This window comes from Argentina silus (assembly GCF_951799395.1).
Source record: "Argentina silus genome assembly, chromosome: 2".
In the NCBI taxonomy this organism is placed as follows: domain Eukaryota; kingdom Metazoa; phylum Chordata; class Actinopteri; order Argentiniformes; family Argentinidae; genus Argentina; species Argentina silus.
The window spans coordinates 9308389-9329708 of NC_139656.1; the positions used below are offsets into that span (position 1 = coordinate 9308389).

General features: G+C 42.4%; 2 protein-coding genes across 2 annotated transcripts; one reads left to right on the forward strand and one right to left on the reverse strand.

Moving 5' to 3' along the window:
- The first annotated feature begins 1718 nt into the window (after positions 1–1718).
- Positions 1719–12972, forward strand: rps6kb1a (ribosomal protein S6 kinase b, polypeptide 1a). The gene is made up of 15 exons (XM_083685162.1): positions 1719–1877; positions 2927–2970; positions 3185–3305; positions 3409–3477; positions 4435–4582; positions 4976–5033; positions 5539–5639; positions 5873–5963; positions 8105–8195; positions 8278–8385; positions 8536–8598; positions 8736–8813; positions 8928–9035; positions 9355–9467; positions 9651–12972. The coding sequence occupies exons 1-15, from the start codon at positions 1800–1802 to the stop codon at positions 9907–9909; spliced, it is 1530 nt and encodes a 509-aa protein (XP_083541288.1). The 5' UTR covers positions 1719–1799; the 3' UTR covers positions 9910–12972.
- A 1001-nt stretch (positions 12973–13973) lies between these two features.
- rnft1 (ring finger protein, transmembrane 1) lies at positions 13974–18472 on the reverse strand. The gene is made up of 9 exons (XM_083685174.1): positions 18330–18472; positions 17273–17721; positions 17114–17190; positions 16581–16681; positions 16333–16486; positions 16075–16233; positions 15847–15912; positions 15506–15607; positions 13974–15373 (listed from the first exon to the last, which is right to left on the reverse strand). Exons 1-9 carry the CDS (start codon positions 18353–18355, stop codon positions 15239–15241), a joined length of 1269 nt encoding a protein of 422 aa, XP_083541300.1. The 5' UTR covers positions 18356–18472; the 3' UTR covers positions 13974–15238.
- Positions 18473–21320: the final 2848 nt, after the last annotated feature.

A 21320-nucleotide genomic window follows, 5' to 3' on the forward strand; every position in this document is an offset into this window, starting at 1 on the left:
ATACATGTTGTGTTTATGCATTCAGGAATATCATAAGATTTTGATACAACACATTCTTTCTGTACTTCCTTTTTAACGATGTCAGGTAGGCCTATATTTTGGCAAACATAGTTAAGCAACAGCTTCCGACTCTTCTGCCCACACACTGCCAGCATGCCACACTGCCAACTGCCAGTGCTAGGTGCCAATGCCAGGATGCAAAGGAGGACAGACACACCCTGGTAATCACCTGGCACAACCTGTCCTACACCAGTGGTTCAAGCCTACCTGTACTCAGTTGTACTGTACTCCAGTCCAATTCACCACTTACTTAAACTCAATAACATTTTGGGTGGATGTAAAGGAATAAATAAATCTTAAAATCTTGATTCCTTATTGTTCATATCCTTTGGAGAAGAGAAGAAGAGAAGAAGCTATAACTATTTTCAGTAAACAATTAATGTTTTTTCTTGTCTTTGAATACATATGGGAAATTCCCCTTTTCAGTCATTTGACTGAAAAGCCCCTATTCTAATATATTCATGTGGTTTCATGTTGTGAGGAAGAGAGAAGAAAGTAAATCCTCAATAGACTCACCAGTGACTGACAGACTAGGCTTGTTACCATCTGCTGTCATCTACAGTCAAATACAGTATGTACAGCATGTTCCAACACACACACACACACACACACACACACACACACACACACACACACACACACACACACACACACACACACACACACTTTGATCTGAGAGCACAGGTGTCACGATGTCAACCATCTGAGGAATGCCTGAGAGCTGGCAGTATTGTGCTCTTCCTCTGCTGCATTAATAAGCCATCTCTGTCCCCAGGCACCAAGTTGAAGTACGTGTTTGTGAACGCATGCTCCCAGTCATGAGTCATCACATTTGAGGATGATGTTATCTGTGTGAAACATACTGCACATCTGCCCAGAGTAACTGTACCAAAAGTACTCCAGGTGCCTGTGTACACATCCTTGTGCGCAATTCCAAGAAGCAAGGCACCTGAATCTGGCAAAGAGGTAAACACCCCTCATATGTATATGCTCTCTTTTGGCACACGTTTACAGAATGTTGTGAAAATGCAGCAGTACTGGTGTGCAGCCCATCACTCACAGCACACATACCTTAAATAGAGGTGATATAACATTTAAGGTAATTGAAAAAGATGCATGGATTGTCTGGATGAAACTTCAGGTTCATAGAATGTATGAGGAAGGTCTAGGATGAAATTCCCTCTCATTACAATTATTCCTTTGATTTTGCTGCCATCTTCTGTAAATAAAGGGCAACTTTTTAATGAACAACTCCCCACCTATAGATCGCAAATATATAATCTCATTACAGAGATCATACAGTAATGAAATATGAAAAAGTATACCAATAAAGTGTGACATGACAGGCATAATGATTATCTTATGAATGACAGTTTAGCAAGACAAGTGTTGATTAGCTATTATATGTGAGGCATTACCAAATCTAGTCACACAAAGTATGTTTAAATAAAAGCAAGATTCACCATGAAGAAATGAAACGTGAAGCCCACAGAAGAAGAATGAAACATGAAGGCATGCCTTATTCGTGGATAGTCAGAATAAGTACTGCGCGTGCTCAATAGAGGCTTTGCTTTGTTATTTTTTCCCCTCTGGAATTTTGTTTGGTCGGTAGTGGTACTGCTCTGCTACGCTGCGCATGGTTCTACTGTAGCCGGTTATGGCGGCGATGTGTATTTTTCCATGAGGCGGGGAAAGAGAGTTTTTCTTTCGGACTGCGTGTGTTGAGATAGACCGAGGCCATGGCTGGGGTGTTCGACATTGATTTGGATCAGCCGGACGAAAACGTGTCTGACGACGAGCTCGAAGATGCAGATGGGGTGAGAGATTAGCTAGCTAGTCTCTAGGTACCTCCTATACGGTAGCTGGTGTTAGCATTTAGCCATAGTGAAAAAGTGAGGCCCAGGCCAGTGCTATTAGCTTGGTAGCTAGGAGGTTTGATGTACAGACACTGAGCTGACTAATTTGGGAAAATGGCTCGCTAGTGAGCTTGTTGAGCTTTGGTGGTTTATTTTCACAACGGCAAATAATATTAAACTAGCCAGTACAACTATCTTGGCGTCAGCTCCTAGTAACATTACACTTAGTTGGCTTTTAGCTCGCTATTGAGTGTTTGTCTTATTAGCCGGGTAACGCTGGGAGAATGAAGATAACGCTAGCTAGCTTGCTAAAGTTGTGGCAAACCACAAAGCAGTAGCACTTCTTTAAGTAGTTTTTGGTTGTTTGTTTGTTTTTGTTTTTTTTGGTGGGGGGGTGTAAGAATGCCTATGAAGACACTATGAAAACTAATCTGAAGTGCATGAGAGCAGGTGGGGGTAATATCAATTAATTCAGATATAGATAGATGCATACGGTTCATCATGCAGATGCAGTAAATGTACTTGACTGCAAGTGTGTATGGAATGTATGGATACGGTTAACAATGTAATGCCAGCCTCCAAGTTTATTTCAGAAATAACCCTAACTTATTCAGAAGGGACTTCATAGGTTCTTGTTATATGCTTGACTCATACAGTACACCTCTACTGTGTTAAAGGCAGGCAGCAAAGTAACAGGAAGTGTGGTGTATCAATGATATTGCTTACTGAACGAATAAAAGTCAGTCGGTGCCAGTGGGCAGACTGTCTGAATCATCATACCAGCTCTGTCTTTTCTGCCTTGCTACTGGATCTGATTAAGTTTTCTGATCAGCTGTCATCAGTATGGCACACTTATTTATTATATTGCAATGAATCCTGAATGGCAGTGGTTCTTTCATGATTCTGAGTCTGTTGCCCACTGGGTGTGTGGGATCAGTCTTGAACGATAGATAAAGTTGGCAAGCAGAGTATTTATTCATTTATTTATTTATGTATTAATTTTTCACCAGGCCCAGATTGGTGAATACATGGAGCAGTGCACTGGATTTGAATTGTAAGTATTTAAGTTAATTGAGTATTTGACACATCGGTTCAACACATCGGTTTGGCAAGCACTCTGACATAATTCACTCTGTCCACCCAACGTCTTTGTGAACTATAGGTACACCTTTGCCCACTTGTTATGCTATATGGCGTTATGAACATATGGAAGAATGTCATTAAATGTTAGATGTCTGAGTCATAACTCTCTTGTTTTTGTTTTTAAGTAACATGGATGATTGTGAGAAGTTTGAAATCTCAGAGGACAGTGTCAACAAAGGAACTGAGCAGATGGGGCCAGAATGCTTTGAGTTGCTCAGAGTTTTAGGAAAAGGAGGCTATGGAAAGGTGAGGTATTCTTCATGAAGCATCCCCGTATTTACTCCAAGTAAGAAAATAAATTCATGAATCCAGTGAAATTAATCTTTTGTCCTCTCTCCGTCATTGTCAGGTTTTTCAAGTTCGAAAGGTATCAGGTGCTACTTCGGGGAAGATATTCGCCATGAAGGTCTTAAAGAAGGTGGTTGTGGTTTTATACCTATACATGTGTCTAGTGTATTGCAGAGGAATAGTACAAGGTGCATTCAGGCTTGTATTCAGAAATGAGGCGAGCATATTCAAGTCATAGAACCAAAGTACTTCCCATGAAACCTTGAGGCTATTTGTTCTCTCCAGTGTCCTATTTGTATGGCCTTCTTTCAGTAATTGACAACCGCTGGTCTGGTTTGCATCTTGGCCCAGGAACCCACCTCAGTTTCCCAGAAGCCTAGAGGTTTGGTTGTGGCTCTGTTTGTTTATAGTTTTTATGAGCCTGTATTTACTGTAGCTACCATGCGGGAGTTCTGATTTCTATTCTACCTCCATGGCTGATGAAAAAGGCATTTGACCAGCTTGCAGTGATCACTACCAAAATGAAACATCAGGATTTTCCCCAGTCTTTCCTACACTGTGTTGGAAGCCAATGTGCTTTAACAGACATGCTGGAGTTTAGCATGGTTGATTGAACCTGCTTTGTTAGAGCCCAGCGATGTATACTTATGAGTGTGACTGAGGCTTTGCTGCCATGCACAGCCACTTATGAGAGTGCCCTTTGCCACTAGGCCCAGCTTAGTCAAACTGAAACAGATATAGTATTGTTCCCAATGGCTGAAATAGTTTGAATGCTTTAGATTCCTTTGCCCAAACAAGATTTGTACGTGTCATTGACCAGAGGGCAACAATAACAGCATTAATGACCTGCCTCAGAGGAGTTTCTCTTTGGACTGGGAGAGAAAAAAGAGAAAGCAAATCATTATAATCTAAGCCAGATGGTAATGAGCATTTACTAAACTACGTTTACAATGCCTGAGACGGCTCTGAGAGAAACTCTAACCTAGTGTCTGTTGTTGCATACTGTACACCTCAGTTTATGTATCAATAGCTACTTGTTGTCGTGATGAATTTGCTTGCTCTACAACCCATGCCTTGTTCCCTCCAGGCCATGATTGTGCGTAACGCGAAGGACACGGCCCACACCAAGGCCGAGCGGAACATCCTGGAGGAGGTGAAGCACCCGTTCATTGTGGACCTCATCTATGCGTTCCAGACCGGGGGGAAGCTGTACCTCATCCTGGAGTATCTCAGCGGTGAGTGGGACACACACAGCCTGGCATCACTCACAAATTATTAATTGCAGCCTGAATCCATAAATATGGTAATTCTGTCCATTTTTCATCTTTTTAAAGGGGCCATCTGGGATTGGTACATCAATAGTAATGATATATAGTCATTGATTCTTGAAGAATGTGACTTATAGATGCTTTATGAGCTCAACTTTCTTACCTCATCAGAACCCAAAATATAAGCTTGTTTTATCCCAATATTTGTATCAACAATGTAATTGTAAACCAACACTATAGTTTCAAGACATCAACTATCATTTTGATCTCATGGTATTGTTTGAATCCCAGATTGCCACTTTTTCATATTTCATACAGTATATTCTCTGAGTAATGAGATGATATATTTGCGACTTACAGGTGGGGAGTTGTTCATGCAACTGGAGAGAGAGGGGATCTTCATGGAGGACACAGCATGGTAAGCTAGAGTCTGCATTTGCAGGTTGCAATTCTCACTTATGTTGTGTAAATACATCTGAGATGGAGGTAGTGATTACATTATCATCATGTATGGTGGTGAAAATACAGGAGTGTTTTGTTACGTCGCTATTTATAGAACAAGTCAAATGTCAATGTTGAAACCACAACATCTGAAGGCATGAATTTAGAGTGTAATTGAAGACAGGAAATGTGTTGTGCTTCCTTCCTTGTTCCTTCGTAGAAATGAATCTATACAATGTATTTGATATTTGCCAAATGCATGTTATACATGAATGAATGGAGGGAGGGATTTGGTGCAAACCAATACTTTGTCATACTTTGTCACGTAACCATATATTTGCTCAGACAAATTTCATCAGGCAATGAATTTACAATTCTAGCATTTGAAGATTGTTTCACTTTACATTACGTTGCCCCTTTACCTGTGTAGTTAAGACCAAAGAAAAGAACAAGTGAGTTTAAAGATTGTTTGCTGTTGGCAGCTTCTACCTGGCTGAGATTTCCATGGCTCTGGGGCACCTGCATCAGAAAGGCATCATCTACAGAGACCTGAAGCCAGAGAACATCATGCTCAATAACAATGGTAACGTCAACAGCCTGGGGATAAACATGATGCAGAGGGTTAGGTGTAGACACCTGTAATATCAGACCCCTTTCATCATGACAGAGGTTCTCTCGGCCTGGCTCCCTCTGTGCCTTCGCCACTAAAACTCTGGGCTCACCTTCTTTACCTCCTGAATGTTACCTCAGCTTCAATGAAAGAAGACATTTTCCATCAATTATTTTGTTTAATTGTTTGTATTCCTCTCTTTCTAGGTCATGTAAAGCTGACAGACTTTGGCCTGTGTAAAGAGTCCATCCATGATGGCACGGTTACCCACACCTTCTGTGGCACCATAGAATACATGTAAGTCACACTAAATCAGGGCATTCACTGAACTGATGGGAGTGGGATGTGTATTTGTTAGGGTCCTTTCCATTTGGAACAAATACATCAGGTAATGTCTGTCTACATTTGTCAGCTTTCTATCATCAAGAGCTCTACACACACTTTTGGATGGTCCCATTTAGGTAGATTGTAACTTGCACATTACTTTTATAGCCCAGTTAACACAGAAGCATGTCCCGGTAACTTCCAGTCTGTGTAAACTGACCTGGTGTAGGGCGTATCGGTCCTGTACCTGTGGCAGACCTAGTCACGGTCCTGGTAAAAAGCTGAAACATTGCCCATTCAATCCCATGCTCTGTTTAGGTTCGGGGGTTTGGCGCTCACTAGAGAGCACCAAGCAAAGTAGAAACACTTCATTGACTATGCTTACTTACTACTATGCATCATGAGCCAAGCGTTCAAGTGGTCTTAGTTTGTTTTTCCCTCCAGTGCAATAGCAAATAGTTCCACTCAGAGCAGGCAATAGCTAGCTAGTACTAGTGTGACTTGTTGCATCTGCTGTGAAACCTAGCTGTAGCTAGCAAACAAAGTTACTTTGAATGATGATAGAAAGGTAAGTTTGTCATTGTGTTACAAATAGTTACCTACAGTAGCAAGCCAGATAGCGAACTACATATTACCTGAGTGACATGACTCAGAACTCTGATCATGTTTCAGTGCAGAGCTGAGTTTATAGCTGTTGTGTATTGCTCCTCTTCTAGCTGATGTCTGACGTTTCCTGGCTTTCTAAGTACCTCGGTTATAATCTTTTTCTGACACCTGCCAATTATGAAACTAACAGTGTAGGCTACCATATATTGTGTCCCCTGAAACTAGATAGCTGGTCTGTTAGTAGTTTGGGTGTGACTAAAAAGTTTGTGATAACACTATCATGTACATGCCGGTGCGAAGCCATGTCTGTCTCTATACTAAAATAAATATACCTTGCTTTTTGGTATAAAAGAAGAAAAATGTTGTCCCCTGCAATTAGCTTGTTTGTGTGTTTGCAGTTTATGTGCCTAAAAGGTTTTGATTATTAGCATGGGAAGTTCGCCATTAGCTTTTGCATTGCACTGTTTGGACTGGACGGTGGGGGGTGAACCTAGATGCATATCTTTTCAATAGCTAGTTTGACGAAGGATAAAGCACGGTAGGGCATCATTCAACAAAACATATCACTGGATAACTCGCACTACATTAAATACTATTACTAGCCTGCATTTAGTAATGTATAAGGTGTTTTTTGTGTGTAAGATGTACATTATTTTTCCCCAACATCTCCACCTCATTTTATTGGTTATAGTCACTTTCACCTTCAACATCCACCCTGAATCCACCCTTCCGGTGGGATCAAGATGATCCTTTTTTCTGCATAAAATGATCCTAATCAGTATCTTTTGAGTTTTGTGCAAATATATGCAAAAACAACATTCATTCTTGATTTAAAGGTCCGGTTGAATTCCCATATCCGAAACCCTCACCGATGATCAGAATCACATTTTTCAGTTTTGAAATACCCAATTCCAAGATTTAATGCAATCCGTTTAGATACGTTTTGGAATACTGGGCCCAGGATATAACCGCCCATATGTGTAAATGGGGTAAATCAGTGCCTCTGTTAACAGGGGTCAGACCAAAATCACTGGGAGTTTTATTCAGGCATTTTAGATTAGATTAGATTAGATTCAACTTTATTGTCATTGTGCAGAGTACAAGTACAGAGACAACGAAATGCAGTTAGCGTCTAACCAGAAGTGCAAAATAGCAGAAAGTGCAATGAACAGTATTTACAGGTAGTGCAGTATATGATCAGTAGTAGTGCAGTATAATATAGCAGTGCAGTATAGCAGTATGAGTACAGTAGCATTATAGCAGAATAAATAGTTACAGTATGAACAGTGTAGCAGCATATGAGCTGTATGGGTAATGCAGTCTAGCAGTATATATGTATTAACAGTAGCATGAGGTAGATAGCAGAATAAATATAAATATGAATATGGAATGCCGTATAAACAGTATAAACAGGTATGTACAGTATGTGCAGTATTTTACTGTTATGTCTATGGGAATTGGGCTTATGACTGTCTCTCCCCCCCCCAACCCACACACACACACCAAAGGGCCCCAGAGATCCTGATGAGGAGTGGACACAACCGGGCAGTGGACTGGTGGAGCCTGGGAGCCCTCATGTATGACATGCTGACTGGAGCAGTGAGTACGCTTACCCCCTTGAGCTTCTACCTCACATTAGATTTGATGTCAGATTTGATTTGTGAACATTGTTCCCTCACAGCCACCGTTCACTGGTGAAAATAGAAAGAAGACCATTGACAAAATCTTAAAGTGCAAACTCAACCTCCCACCTTACCTCACACAAGAAGCCAGGGACCTTCTAAAAAAGGTAAGCGTTTCACTGATGGTCAATTCAATATTAATATTGCACTGGTTTGAATATTGTAAGCATTTTTGGTCGTATTTCAGGTTACTTACTCACTTATTGTTTGATTAGTTAGATGATGGATTTGGACTAATATTCACCCCTCTGTTTCAGCTGCTGAAACGAAATGCCTCATCACGGCTGGGGGCGGGACCAGGAGACGCCACAGAAGTGCAGGTAATGATGGAGATAACAGACAGGACCGGTTGCAGAATGGCTTGTGTAGAGCACTGTTGATTGAACTTAAACTGACGGTTGTGAGATTGTGTAGTCAACGCTACGGTGAGCAGCAACATGTCTGCTCCTCTCTCTAGACCCACCCGTTCTTCAGACATATTAACTGGGATGATCTTCTCGCTCGCAAAGTGGAGCCTCCATTCAAGCCTTTTCTGGTAAGTGAGTCCCATTTCCCACCCTCAGATAAAGAGCACCCGACAAATAGTCATGTCTTCCATGACCCCTCAGAGAGTCGAGGGTTAACTTGCATGCCCTGCTTCCATTTGCAGCAATCAGCTGATGATGTCAGCCAGTTTGACTCCAAGTTCACCAGCCAGCCTCCGGTGGACAGCCCTGATGACTCTACGCTCAGTGAAAGTGCCAATCAAGTCTTCCTGGTAGGCAGCCTCCTGCTCCATTTGGTCTCTGTTAGACCATGGCCTCTTTTTGCCGTCTTATTGTGTGCGCACGCACAGATGCTGGACGGTTTGTTTTTCTTCTGTTTTTGACCGAAAAAGGTCGTTGTTATGAGAAACAGTTAATGCATTACATCTGTTTTGACTTTTTATGTTCCTGGAAACTCTGCTGCCCGTTCCGCCACATTGCATGATATGGTTTAACGTGTTTCATTGCTCATCTGCTTTGTGTTGTGTTTTGTTGTAATGGTCCTTGATGAGGATGACTCTAATCCTCCCCTGTGACCTCTGTCTCACATAGGGTTTTACATATGTAGCCCCATCTGTGCTTGAAAATGTCAAGGAGAAATTCAACTTTGAGCCAAAAGTCCGGTCACCACGAAGGTTTCTGGGAAGCCCAAGAACACCAGTGAGGTAATTCCTGTTTAATTTGTCTTGTTGTACTTGGGATCCTCAAGTTTTTTAAGAATTTGAATTTTCCCATTAAATAGTCTTGGCCACCTGTGGTTGAATCCAGTATCCTACTGGTCTGCAGTTCTGCTTTGGTTTGATCGCAACTATTCAAATGCACTATTCTAATCCTCCCTGTCCCCTCAGTCCAGTGAAGTTTGCAGGAGGGGACTGCTGGCCTCGGGGGGCCACACTGCCTGGAGCCACGTCCCTGCTGTCCCCAGGAGGGGGTGGAGACCAGCCCATGGAGGTGTCTGGAGTGGAACAGATGGATGTGAGTGCCAGCTCCGAGGCCTCGGCCCCCCGGCCCATCAAACAGCCCTCTGGTACCAGCAGTGGACTCTTCAAGAAGCAGGCCTACCCCATGATGTCCAAACGACCCGAGCACCTCCGGATGAACCTATGACGCTCAGCTCCACCCAGAACCTAGAACTCTTCTACTCCTCCTTCCCTTTTTCATTTGAAAGACTCATAGGAATTAAACAAATGACTGACAGACTGTCGTCACCAATCACCAGCTCCTCCAAGCCACCTTCCCTCCCCTTCTCCCTCCCTGTGTCTCTGGCTGAGCATGGGAGCCCCATAGAGCTGCTTAGATGGCTGCTGCCCTGCCCTGCCCTGGCCTCCTGTACCCCAGCAGATATCAACACTGATCCTCTCTAGCAGCCACCTCCTGAGCAGGGAGAGGGCTCCCTCTCCCACCAATGAGAGCTTTAGTTTGAGAGAGGGTTCCTGTCCTGACTATTGTTGTCCTCCTATGCCATGTAAGAGCAGCGGCTGGAGGATGAGAGGCAGGCTTTGCTACTGCCTGATTCCTGTTTGCTTGACTGGCTTGTCATATGACACACTGGTGCTTTGTACATTGGGGGGGGGAAAGTGTCCTGCTGCTGCGCTGCTTTCCCCACCATCAGTGAGATGTTAATGATCTTTGAAACTGTGTAATAGAGACATTTTAGACTGAAGGGGGGGGAGATTCCCTCTTTAATGCCAGGCTTCCTTTTTTTGTATGACTTGCTGACAAGGGGTTAGAGGCTATAGTATTAAGTAGGTGGAATCAATCACAATGAACACATAACACTGTATTCACTTTTTCCTGCTAATTTACAGAATTCAGTTTTTAGGATGGAATCCACAATGCCCGTTTCTGCTTTGTCACTTAAAAATCTAGTCAGGATAAGATGGACACATCTGGTGTCATTGATGGAGGGACGACAGTAACAAAACTCTATGACTTCAGCTGAAAATATCACCTGATATATCACCACCATCAATACCAAATGCTGACACTGCTTTACAAGTCCAACTGGATTGCTCTAGGCCTTTCTATAGATTTTTGCATTGAATGTAAACTGACTTTTAAAATGCCTTTTTTTAGTGTCACTTACTCAAATGACCTCCATGAATTCTCCATATGTTATGATTCATGCAGTTGTATTATGGACCTGTGCTATTTGGGCATCAGCTGACTGTCATATTAAGCGACCAATAGAGAGCTTTTCATATTAATTTTAAGTCTAAGTAGAATATCAAGGCCAAATTCTCATCACTGCCTGTGGTATTTACCTGATGGTCAGGCTACATTGGGCTAATGTACCTAGGTGCTTCATGAGTATGCAGGCCATTTGACCAGTATGCAGCAGCCTGGGTGGCATCAGTAAGGCTACCTCTCTACTCTGGTTACTTGGCCATGTAGTACTCTTCCATTTGAAGTGATTGTGTGAAATGTGTGTGATATAAAGCTGCAGTGTGGGGTCCTATCTGAGCCTCTGGAGCCATGACATTTGATCCTCTTCCCCTAACAGGAACATTTGTCAGATCAATCCAACCATGAAGTATTAGCTGAAGGCAGTATGCTGCCCCAGCACTAACCCTCACATTTGTTATTAAGTGATCTGGATTTTTCACATTTTGCCTGAAGATTAATTAATATTTGCTCCAGTTAAAACAAGTTTAGACAGTTTCCCTGTGTTTCTAGCATCTGATATCTACAGTTCATTTACCAAGACCAAGAGCACTGTTTTTAACCAAACGTTGTCGGTTATTTGATCAACTTGAATATGTCTCATTCAATAACAAAACTATTGTATTCAGATTATTTCCGAACAAGGCAGGTTACATGGGTTGGTCTGTGGAATCTGCTCAGGTTTGGCCAACTCCATGCCTCTATGGAGTCACCCCTCTACAAATGTAGCTCTTCTTTATTGTAATTGGACAAAAAAGGTGTGTACTGTTTGTGTGTTCATGTGAATATGAGTGTCCTGACTGGATACTCATATGTCCTATATGATGTCCTATATATCCTAAGACAGCCAAGGTTTATCTTAAAGCAGACCGTTGCTACCCCCTATGTCCAGGTGAAGTTGGTCAAATGGTGGCAGTAGTAGAAGGTCTTAGTGTGTCAGCAAAGGGCTGGACTGAGCTTTGGCCACATCTTCCACAGCGCTACAGGTTCCATTGGAGAGGATGGAAATTGTGCTCTAGAGCAACCTTCACACTCACCATTGACTGTTTGTTTTTAATCCATTTTAAACACAAAACATTTCGATGGTGATTTGTTTTTCCAATATGATATTTATTTCAAGTGCCATTTCTGTTTTTCCACTGCATCAGTCACACTATGCAAATGATGTATTTATTGTATTGTCAGTTGTAGACCAGGCAGACATGAATCTGTAAATTACTTTGCTTTCCTTTATGTTTGACATTGCTGGTATTGCTTTTGTAGTTATAATGTTTTATTTTTATTTTTTATTATTTCTTATGAATCTCTGAAAGAAACCTCAAAAGCAGCAGTTTGTTCTATCCAAACTATGAACAATGTTCTCAATGTCTTACAATATTTATGGTGCAACATTAAAATCATACTGTAGGGAAAATGTCAAAATACTTTTTTTTTTTTTTAATATATATATATAACTATATATATATATATATTGTACCTGCTTCTCTAACTCTGAAAACTTGAATCTCAAGATGCTTGTCCAGAGTATTTGAAACTTGGGCAGCTTAGTTGTGTGGTGGAAAAAAAAAATGTAATCACTGATGCAAAAACCAATAGGGAATGGGGGTTGTGCCTTTATTGACAAATTGCATGTATTTGCGGATGTGTGGAATGCTATTGATACAGAGGAAGATCAGACCATGTGCTTCTCTATAGTGGTGTAGTGTCTCTGGATGAAGTGTTTTTCTTGCTCTAACTTGTTCAAGTTGATAGTGAAGTGATCTGGGTTTGTTTTTCTCAAGTGGGTTAGGGCTGGAGGACCTTTTGTATGATGTTGTTCAGTGCTAGACTGATTTGATCCTTGGGGAACATGAATATATGATCATCACATTACAGGACAGCTGCAGACATTTCATCAGTGTCAATATTTCACCCCTCTATTTCCATGACATTTCAGGGGAGGTGAGTTGTTGATATGATTTGTATGTAATGGATGGATGATGACAAATAAAAAAAGGCATTACTGATTTGAAGCCTGTGAAAGTGATTACAGTATGACCCAGGCTGAATGATGCTAACCCAAAGCTGTTGCTTAACTATCCTCATAACGGCCATTGCAAAGGAATGGCCAAAAAGACACAGACTTGAGGTAACTGTTTTTGGCCATTTAAATTCTGCAATTTATCAAGCTGCGTATTCAAACTTTTTGTTACTGCAGTGAAAGCACCAAATGATCATGGGAGACCCTAATTTGTGAATAGCCTATGATTTCTAAGTAACATTTTCAGTGGAAGTGCAATCATCATTAGATTGCATTGTTCTGAATCAGACTGCTCTGGCCCTAGCCCTGTCATTGTTCTGAATCAGACTGCTCTGGCCCTAGCCCTGTCATTGTTCTGAATCAGACTGCTCTGGCCCTAGCCCTGTCATTGTTCTGAATCAGACTGCTCTGGCCCTAGCCCTGTCATTGTTCTGAATCAGACTGCTCTGGCCCTAGCCCTGTCATTGTTCTGAATCAGACTGCTCTGGCCCTAGCCCTGTCATTGTTCTGAATCAGACTGCTCTGGCCCTAGCCCTGTCATTGTTCTGAATCAGACTGCTCTGGCCCTAGCCCTGTCATTGTTCTGAATCAGACTGCTCTGGCCCTAGCCCTGTCATTGTTCTGAATCAGACTGCTCTGGCCCTAGCCCCGTCATTGCTTCAATGCCTTATACACAGAAAGCACCATCCAAACAGAGCCGACACATACTGTAGTCTTCTGTGCATGTGTGACGGATCCAACAAGATGCTTGACGGACAACTGTCTGGCATATGTTAACATGTTACTGAGGATTCCTCATATGAACAGTCTTGAATGGTAACAGGATTAGGACAGAATGGTAGAGTTGAAGCTTCTCTGTCCATCTGACCTTTGCACTCTTGATTCTAAAGCTGAATAGTTGTAAGTAATTGAGTGACAATAAAGTCATAACCAGCTTCAACATGTCTGTGTGTTTTGAATAAATATAAATGTAGTCCAGGGAAATTGGTAAATTCAAAACACAATTGTATATATTTTATTAAATGCATTGATTGAAACAGATTTTATGCATAAAAACATGTTCATGTGACATGATTTCACTACATAATGAAATGTGATAATAAAATAGATGCATCTTCCACTCTTTGGTTTTTAAAAGGATAACTGCACCACTATAGAAAAATAATTTATGGATCAAATCAATCTCACAATCTTAGTTGCATATTTGTTATCTTGAAAACAAATTCAAACTCAAAAGATATCTCAAAAAGCTGATGGACAATTTGTAAATAAAGACATTCTGAACAATCCAACTCTGTGTTATTAATTGTTTCTCAACATTTGGAGTATATTTTGTTCTTTAACTGCTAGTCTAGCCTGGATGTCAGCTCCAGAAACAGACTGGCATCCACAGGCTAGTCAGATACATCACTGCGCACTGACACTCTAATGCAGGACCTCAGACTCACCTCCTGAAGGGTAATATGTAAGCTGCTTTTCATTCAAAACTGATTCAATGAACTATTTCCCTTTCACATTGAAATCTCTGCGCAAAGTACAGGACAGGTTCGCTTATTACAGCGACATGTCTATCTTGCTTGCAGAGTGTTGAAGTCTCTGCTCTGTCAATGTTATGATGGACTAGAGTAAAAGCCAGCATGCACATGGATTTCCAGGAACTGGATCTGAGGGTATTTGAGGGTATTATATCCTTTGCAGCTCAAAGGGAAAAGTGTTTGAAAGACCTGGCCTCCTCCAAACACAGAACAAAAATGGTCTAAATTTGATCTAACTTAGGAGTGACAAATCTGGTTAAAATACTATACTCTAATATATTCCTCTTATGAAGCTATATTTACAGGTTAAAGAAACCTCACGGTATTCCCCATCAGTTCTGTCCAATAAAGGAGAGGCTGTCTGTTCTTCTAAACTGGTAGTTATAACAATAAATGAACATTTGCACATGATTTTAAAAAGAAAATGAGAGAACCATTAAAGGGCATGCAGAGCACGTCTATAAAAGTGACAAAAAGGGAGTTCCAGTTACAGTAACGGTAACATGCCAAGGTGCCAAATGCATCCCAATGCAAATATGTGCCCTTACTGACATTGGCCAGTAGAGGGCACAGCCCTTAATGAATGGAGGAACAGTGTGGTCAACTTCACAAGTCATGGAGTATTGCTATCAATACCAAGGTCAAACATCACAAACAATGTCCGAAGGCTCTCAGCTTCTCTCCATCATCTCTGTCTGTCTGTCTGTCTGTCTGTCTGTCAATAGATCTGCAGGTAGGGTGATGTGGCTCCATCCCTCCACTTGTGAATCTTGTCAGTGATAGCTGTACGGCAGAGCGGACACGTCTTCTCCCGGTTGAACCACAGAGCGATGCACTCATCACAGAATATGTGCTTTTGTTGACAAAAAAAAAACAGGACTTTGATCAAACCATGCTCCGTGCATACTAAAGAAGCAGAATATATGTGACAAACTAAATTGTCTGAGTTAAAAGTGTGTGTCTCTTCCATCCCTAACCCTCTTACCTGACACAGGAGGGCCCGAGGCTCCCTGTACTCTGCCTGACAGATGGGGCAGATGTCTCCTGCCTCGCTGCACTGGCTCCTGGTGGCTGCTGCCCCCGTGTGCTGAGAAACGACACCATGCTTAGTTCATTAACCAGACAGACATCCTGGATTGAATTTAATGTCAAGGCTTATTCTATTCATTTCCAGCATCAGACAAATAACCCTGTTGGCTATTTGAAGTTGCTTTACAGTGAGTGCAAAGTCTCTTCTGGACAGTCAACCCAGCATATGCAGTTGTGAATATCCTATTGTGTGACATAAGCTTAGTATACATATGACATGAACTAATAGTCTTGTACCTCGCCATTGAGAAATATTCTCACACTCTTCTGAAAAGATCCCCATTGTCCATACAGTCCTAAAAGCTAAACAGAAGGAGAAAGAGTTTAGCAGATGGGGTTGACTTGACAGCACAATTTAACATTATTTTCAGGTTGCCTAGTGATGTGTTCTTGTGAAGGAGGACAGCTTTACCCATGCATCTAAATCTGAGGGGTAAAAATGCCATGCGATCCTAGTGCAGTCACCTTCAGTATGAAGTAGACCAGCGCCAGCAAGACGCCCAGCGTGAGTCCAGTGGTACCGTCCACCTCCTGGTAGGTGACCAGGTAGCGGAACCACAGGGGAATGGGAGCAACAGCCTGGTACACCTGGCCCACCTCTTCAGTCAGCATGTACCACCGCCCCTGGGGACAACAAAACAGTCAACACTCTCCATCACCTGCTCAAAAAGGTGTCAGAGAGCCTTGTCACACAACTGGAGATAGTAGCCTATCCTCCCTTACCTGGGCTCTGTATGTCACCAGAGAAGTGGGCAGCAGCAGAATAAGGCACTTCAACCCCATGAAGAGGAACTTGACTATGAAGTTGGTCACGCCCACTGCCCATAAGACCTCCCAGAAGCCCAGGGGTTCAACAGTTGGGCTGAGAAAGATGAGGCTGAGAAGAGAGAGAAAGAGATGGATGGACTATACTCTGATATTACACTTGTGTTTCCTCTGAGCACATGATGTGACGGGAAACTCAGTCTTACCAATAGTAAAGTGTCTCAGTGAGAAAGGTGTAGTAAAGCAGGAGTGTGGAGGACGTCAAGAAGAGTAGCAGCCATATGCAGTGCAGCTTTGAACTACGATCCTGGTGAAAGATACACAAAGAAAGGATTATATTCAGATCAAAATTTGAGGAAAGTGTGGATGTAAAACTTTTGCTTATTAAAGGAGCAGGGTGTAAGTCTGTTAGAAATGTGCCACTGCGACAAAATTCAGTTCGAAGTTCCAAAAAACAACATCCTCCCTAATAATAATATAACCCCCCCGAAATGCGGACATAGCTGTTGTGTTTCCGCATCTGAGTCCACTCCCCTAGCACCCCCTGACCTGTAACATGTTTGTATACAGTGTTGCACCCGATACTCCATTTTAGAAAGAGTTTTTCGAGACCAAAACAGCATTGGTAAATTAAATATTTATTTCAAGGGGTCTCAATCCCTGATCACTCTCGATTAAACACAGTCATTAAAACCATTAGAAAGCTTGAATCTTACATATTGCACCTTTAATGACTTACCTGTAGAAAGACTTGGGTTTGAATGTTTTTATTTACATAGAGAAAAGTTGTAAACAGGCCAACTCCAACTGCTAGACCTGAAACAATGGAAAAGATGTTAAGCTAACTCCTTTGAGCAAACTAACTCCTTTGAGGCCTATGTTGTTACCTGATACCTACCTAGGGCATGTTGGATGACTAGCTTAGCACACAGGATCACTATGAAAGGAAGACTCTTCTGAACCCAGCGAAAGAGGTAGCGTAGTTCAGAGAACGAGGCACTAGCCTCCCCAGACTCAGAGTCAGAGTCAGCCGGATCAGGTTCAGGGTCATTGTGTGAGTGATGCTGGGGGCGACTATATCCATGGGAATGAGAGTGGCTGTGGGAACTTGCTCTGGACCTCCGGGACGACGCCCCTCCGCTAGACTCCCCAGGCCCGCTGGTGATTGGCACCCGGACTTCACCACACTCTGGGATGGTCGAACTCCCAGTGACAGGTGTCCTCGTTAGAAGCTCCGGCTGCAGAGTCAGGGATAAGCCGTTTCCTGCCTGGGCACCCAGCTCGTTAGAATTAGACTGCATTACAGTTGGTGATTCCTTCAGTTTCAGTGCTCTTCTGGAATCACTCCTTTACAAACAAGTGAAGAAAAGAGGACACAAGTAAGATAACCTGGTTAGCTAGTGGTTATAAATGTGCAATGGTAACTTACAGCCACAGGTTGTTTAGTTGCCATATTGATTTACATTCAGAGGTTCAGAACCATTGATAGTAGGATATTATCAAATCCACTTTTATATCCATCTATCTCGCATTAGCCATATATCTACTTAGATAGCTATCTGGCTCTAGTCCAGGGCTTTAAGTGCGGCTTGCTGACGCTGAGCCTACAACCAGCCATCTACCTTGTCTCTTGTTCACATTATCAACGTAGACAACAACAGTAATTGACAGCCTGCTACGGATACGCCTAAACTAAAGCTATCCAAACTAGCAAAACAGATAGCTTGCTAAGTGTGACAGTCAATTTGACATATCTTTTTCAGATAATCTGGAGCTGCTAGCAACGTTGTGGTACTGATGAGTGATGACATTTATCCAAATTATAATTATGACAAGTTTGCTAACTAGACATAAGTGACAGATTTTCACTTGAATCTGACTCTAGCTACCTAGCTAGCTAATCTAGATTGCTAGCCTTTTAGTTAGGGATTCGCAGCTCAAAACTCTGAAAATACCTGTCATATTGAGCCCGTTGTTTCATGGTAAACCACCGATCTCCATCTAATAATCTGTCCAAAAACACAAAATGAAACGAAAATAAAACAAACGATCGAAAATAAAACTAACTCGCTAGCTAAGCCATAAGCCTATCGTCGTTTCGAAGACATCTTTGAATACGGCTGCATCAAAGTCGCAAACTGACGTAAAATCGGTCGACGGTTGAAAGAGAAACACACACACACACACACACACACACACACACACACACACACACACACACTCTCTCTCTCTCTCTCTCTCTCTCTCTCTCTCTCTCTCTCTCTCTCTTCATGTCTAGCAGTCGTTTGTCACCTTTATGTCATATTCAGTCACAATTTACACATCTTGTTTATCATGGTGAGAGCTTGTGAAAGTCTTTGGGTTTTAGCAGTATAAAGCAAGTCTCCCAATTATGTAAAGAGGCAGAGAATATTGTATTAGTATGGTTTTGTATTGTGAAACATCTAGTTTTATGCTCCAAACCACATGCATTATTGCTCTATGCTCCTGGCCTCTACAGTGGGCTGCAGATCAAACCCACCTCAACAGTGTATATTTACCACAGGAAACAAGACCATCCCAGATGAACATGCTGTTAATCTTCCTCTATTGCCTGGGTCCCCAGATGCTGCTGGGCCTCATGCCAGCCATCTGTTCTCCTCTGCCATCCATCGAGCAGGCCTGCCTGCCTGGGCTCACCTGCAGCTAGGGGCCACGGCAGGTCATCTCCCACTGTATAATGGATTACCCACTAGATGAGACTGGCAGCGTAGAGAGCTATCCACAGACTGAGACCCATTCCTACTACCTCTCCTGGGACAAGGGAGATTTGTGCACTCAACACTGTGCCCTGTCATAGATACTCTCACATTACGTGTGATATCCACATGTAATGATCCAACAGGAGAGTCTTGAGGTAAATCTGGCTCTGTTGAACACAGATTGATGATGATGATGATGATGACCCTGCAGTATCATTCTGCCCTACAAGTGGTGAAGCAATTATTCTGACATACTCTGTGTCCAAACTGTTAAAGAGCGAGGGAGTACACCCACATATAGTGTACAACAAAGAATAGTGTCTAAATATAGGCTACTGCATGTTGGGATGTACTGTATTTAGTTACAGTACCCCTTTGACTTATTTGTAATGAAGGGTTGTTTTCTTTAATCTCGGTCTCTCAGTTGCTTGGGCAGTATATGAGCGTTAAGTGATCCGGCGCTGTACCCAGTCATCATCCTGAAAAGAGGTTAATGCGCTGTGGCTGTGAGCTACTCCCAGTTCCCCCGTGCCCTGTAATTGTGTTATTATGTTGTAGAATTGTCAGTGGAGTTGTAGGCCCCAGTGAAGACATCTGAGCAGTGCCTGTGCAGGGAGGTTAACTTGACATATAAATTGCTATCTGCCGGAGATGAATGGAGCTCGCCAGAGAACAGATGCGGAGAGCAGTGACCTGACATCGCTTTTGACAGACTCAGTCTCTCCCCCTCGCTCTCTCTCGCTCTCTCTCGCTCTCTCTCGTTCTCTCTCTCTGCTCACTGTGTCAGCTGCTGCCTTTGATATCTTACTGGAGCTGAGCTGCCACAGACAGAACCAGAGCCTGTTTCCTATTGACCTGGTGGGGCTGTGGTGTGGAAGATGGGGCCAGGTGCTGCTCATGCATGGTGGTCTATGACTCATGCCTCTGAGGTCACAAGTCAGGTCATGAATCTCATTCATAGAGGGCAGAGTATTATGTCCAAATTAGGGTTGGCCCGCTATAAAATATTATTGAATATTGTGAGCATATTGTGATATTTGGAACAAATTGTGATATTTGGAGCATATTGTGATATTGTTCTCTTACAGGAAATAGTCTATAAAAGTGCTAAAATAGTTTACAACACCCACCATTCACTCTACGAGCTGCAATTTAATCCATTTTGCTCACGCTTGCATGTCTCCACCATACTTCAGGCATGAATGATATTATCGTATGTTGTATCGTGATATAGAAAATGAGTAATTTTCCTAGTAAAATTGAATTAAAAAATGTGGAAATCGCCCAGCCGTAGTCCAAAAAGATAGGTGAAGAATATCAAGTTCAAGTGCATATTGTATTACTTCCTTAGATGATTTACATTGACCTCGCATAAAGTAAATGAACCATCAGCATATAGTAATGCTTCTCAAGAGGACATTAGTTAAACATATATATGTTCTAAGGAAATATCTGGTGATGTTATCTATTCTGTCCTAATATCACTGATCAGCTGTACATGCCTAGCCATTGGGCTTGCTTTATTGCCACGATACAGAGCTGATTCTGTGTCCCCTTCTATGGGACAGCTCTTATAGCAACCGTTACAATAGTGTTGTTTATACAGCTGAGGAGACAAAAGAGTCAACGACTGATTGATATCCTGTTAGTGTGTGGAGATTTTGGTGTGTGTGTGTGTGTGTGTGTGTGTGTGTGTGTGTGTGTGTGTGTGTGTGTGTCTGTGTGTGTCTGTGTCTGTGTCTGTGTGTGAGTCTGTCTATTTGTCTGTGCATCACACTCACAGCAGCATGAAGACTTCATTGCATCACACTCACAGCAGTCTGGAGACCCTCCAGTTGGCAGGGCATCGTGTACACAAGCACATCTGTTATTTTGCAGTGTGGACTGGGCAAGGTAGCTAGGACAAACAGGACGAGATATGGAATTTCTTGGACACAGTAACATTAGTTATTGACTGTAAGTGACATCCATGAGTGATTGGAGGAGGGTGGGGGGTTGGAGCCTTGCACAAGGACACAAGGATAATGAAATCATGTCTTCTACAGCTCCCCCCACTCTCTAAGAGCTAACATGCCAAGGGCTTGATTTGCTTCAGTGGGCTTCTCTTGCAGCAACTAGATCCCCTTGCCTGTTATGGCTTGATCCATAGGCTGTGTCTACTTCAGAAGGACCCCCGTCACCCCTCTCCACGCCTGTGTGATGTTA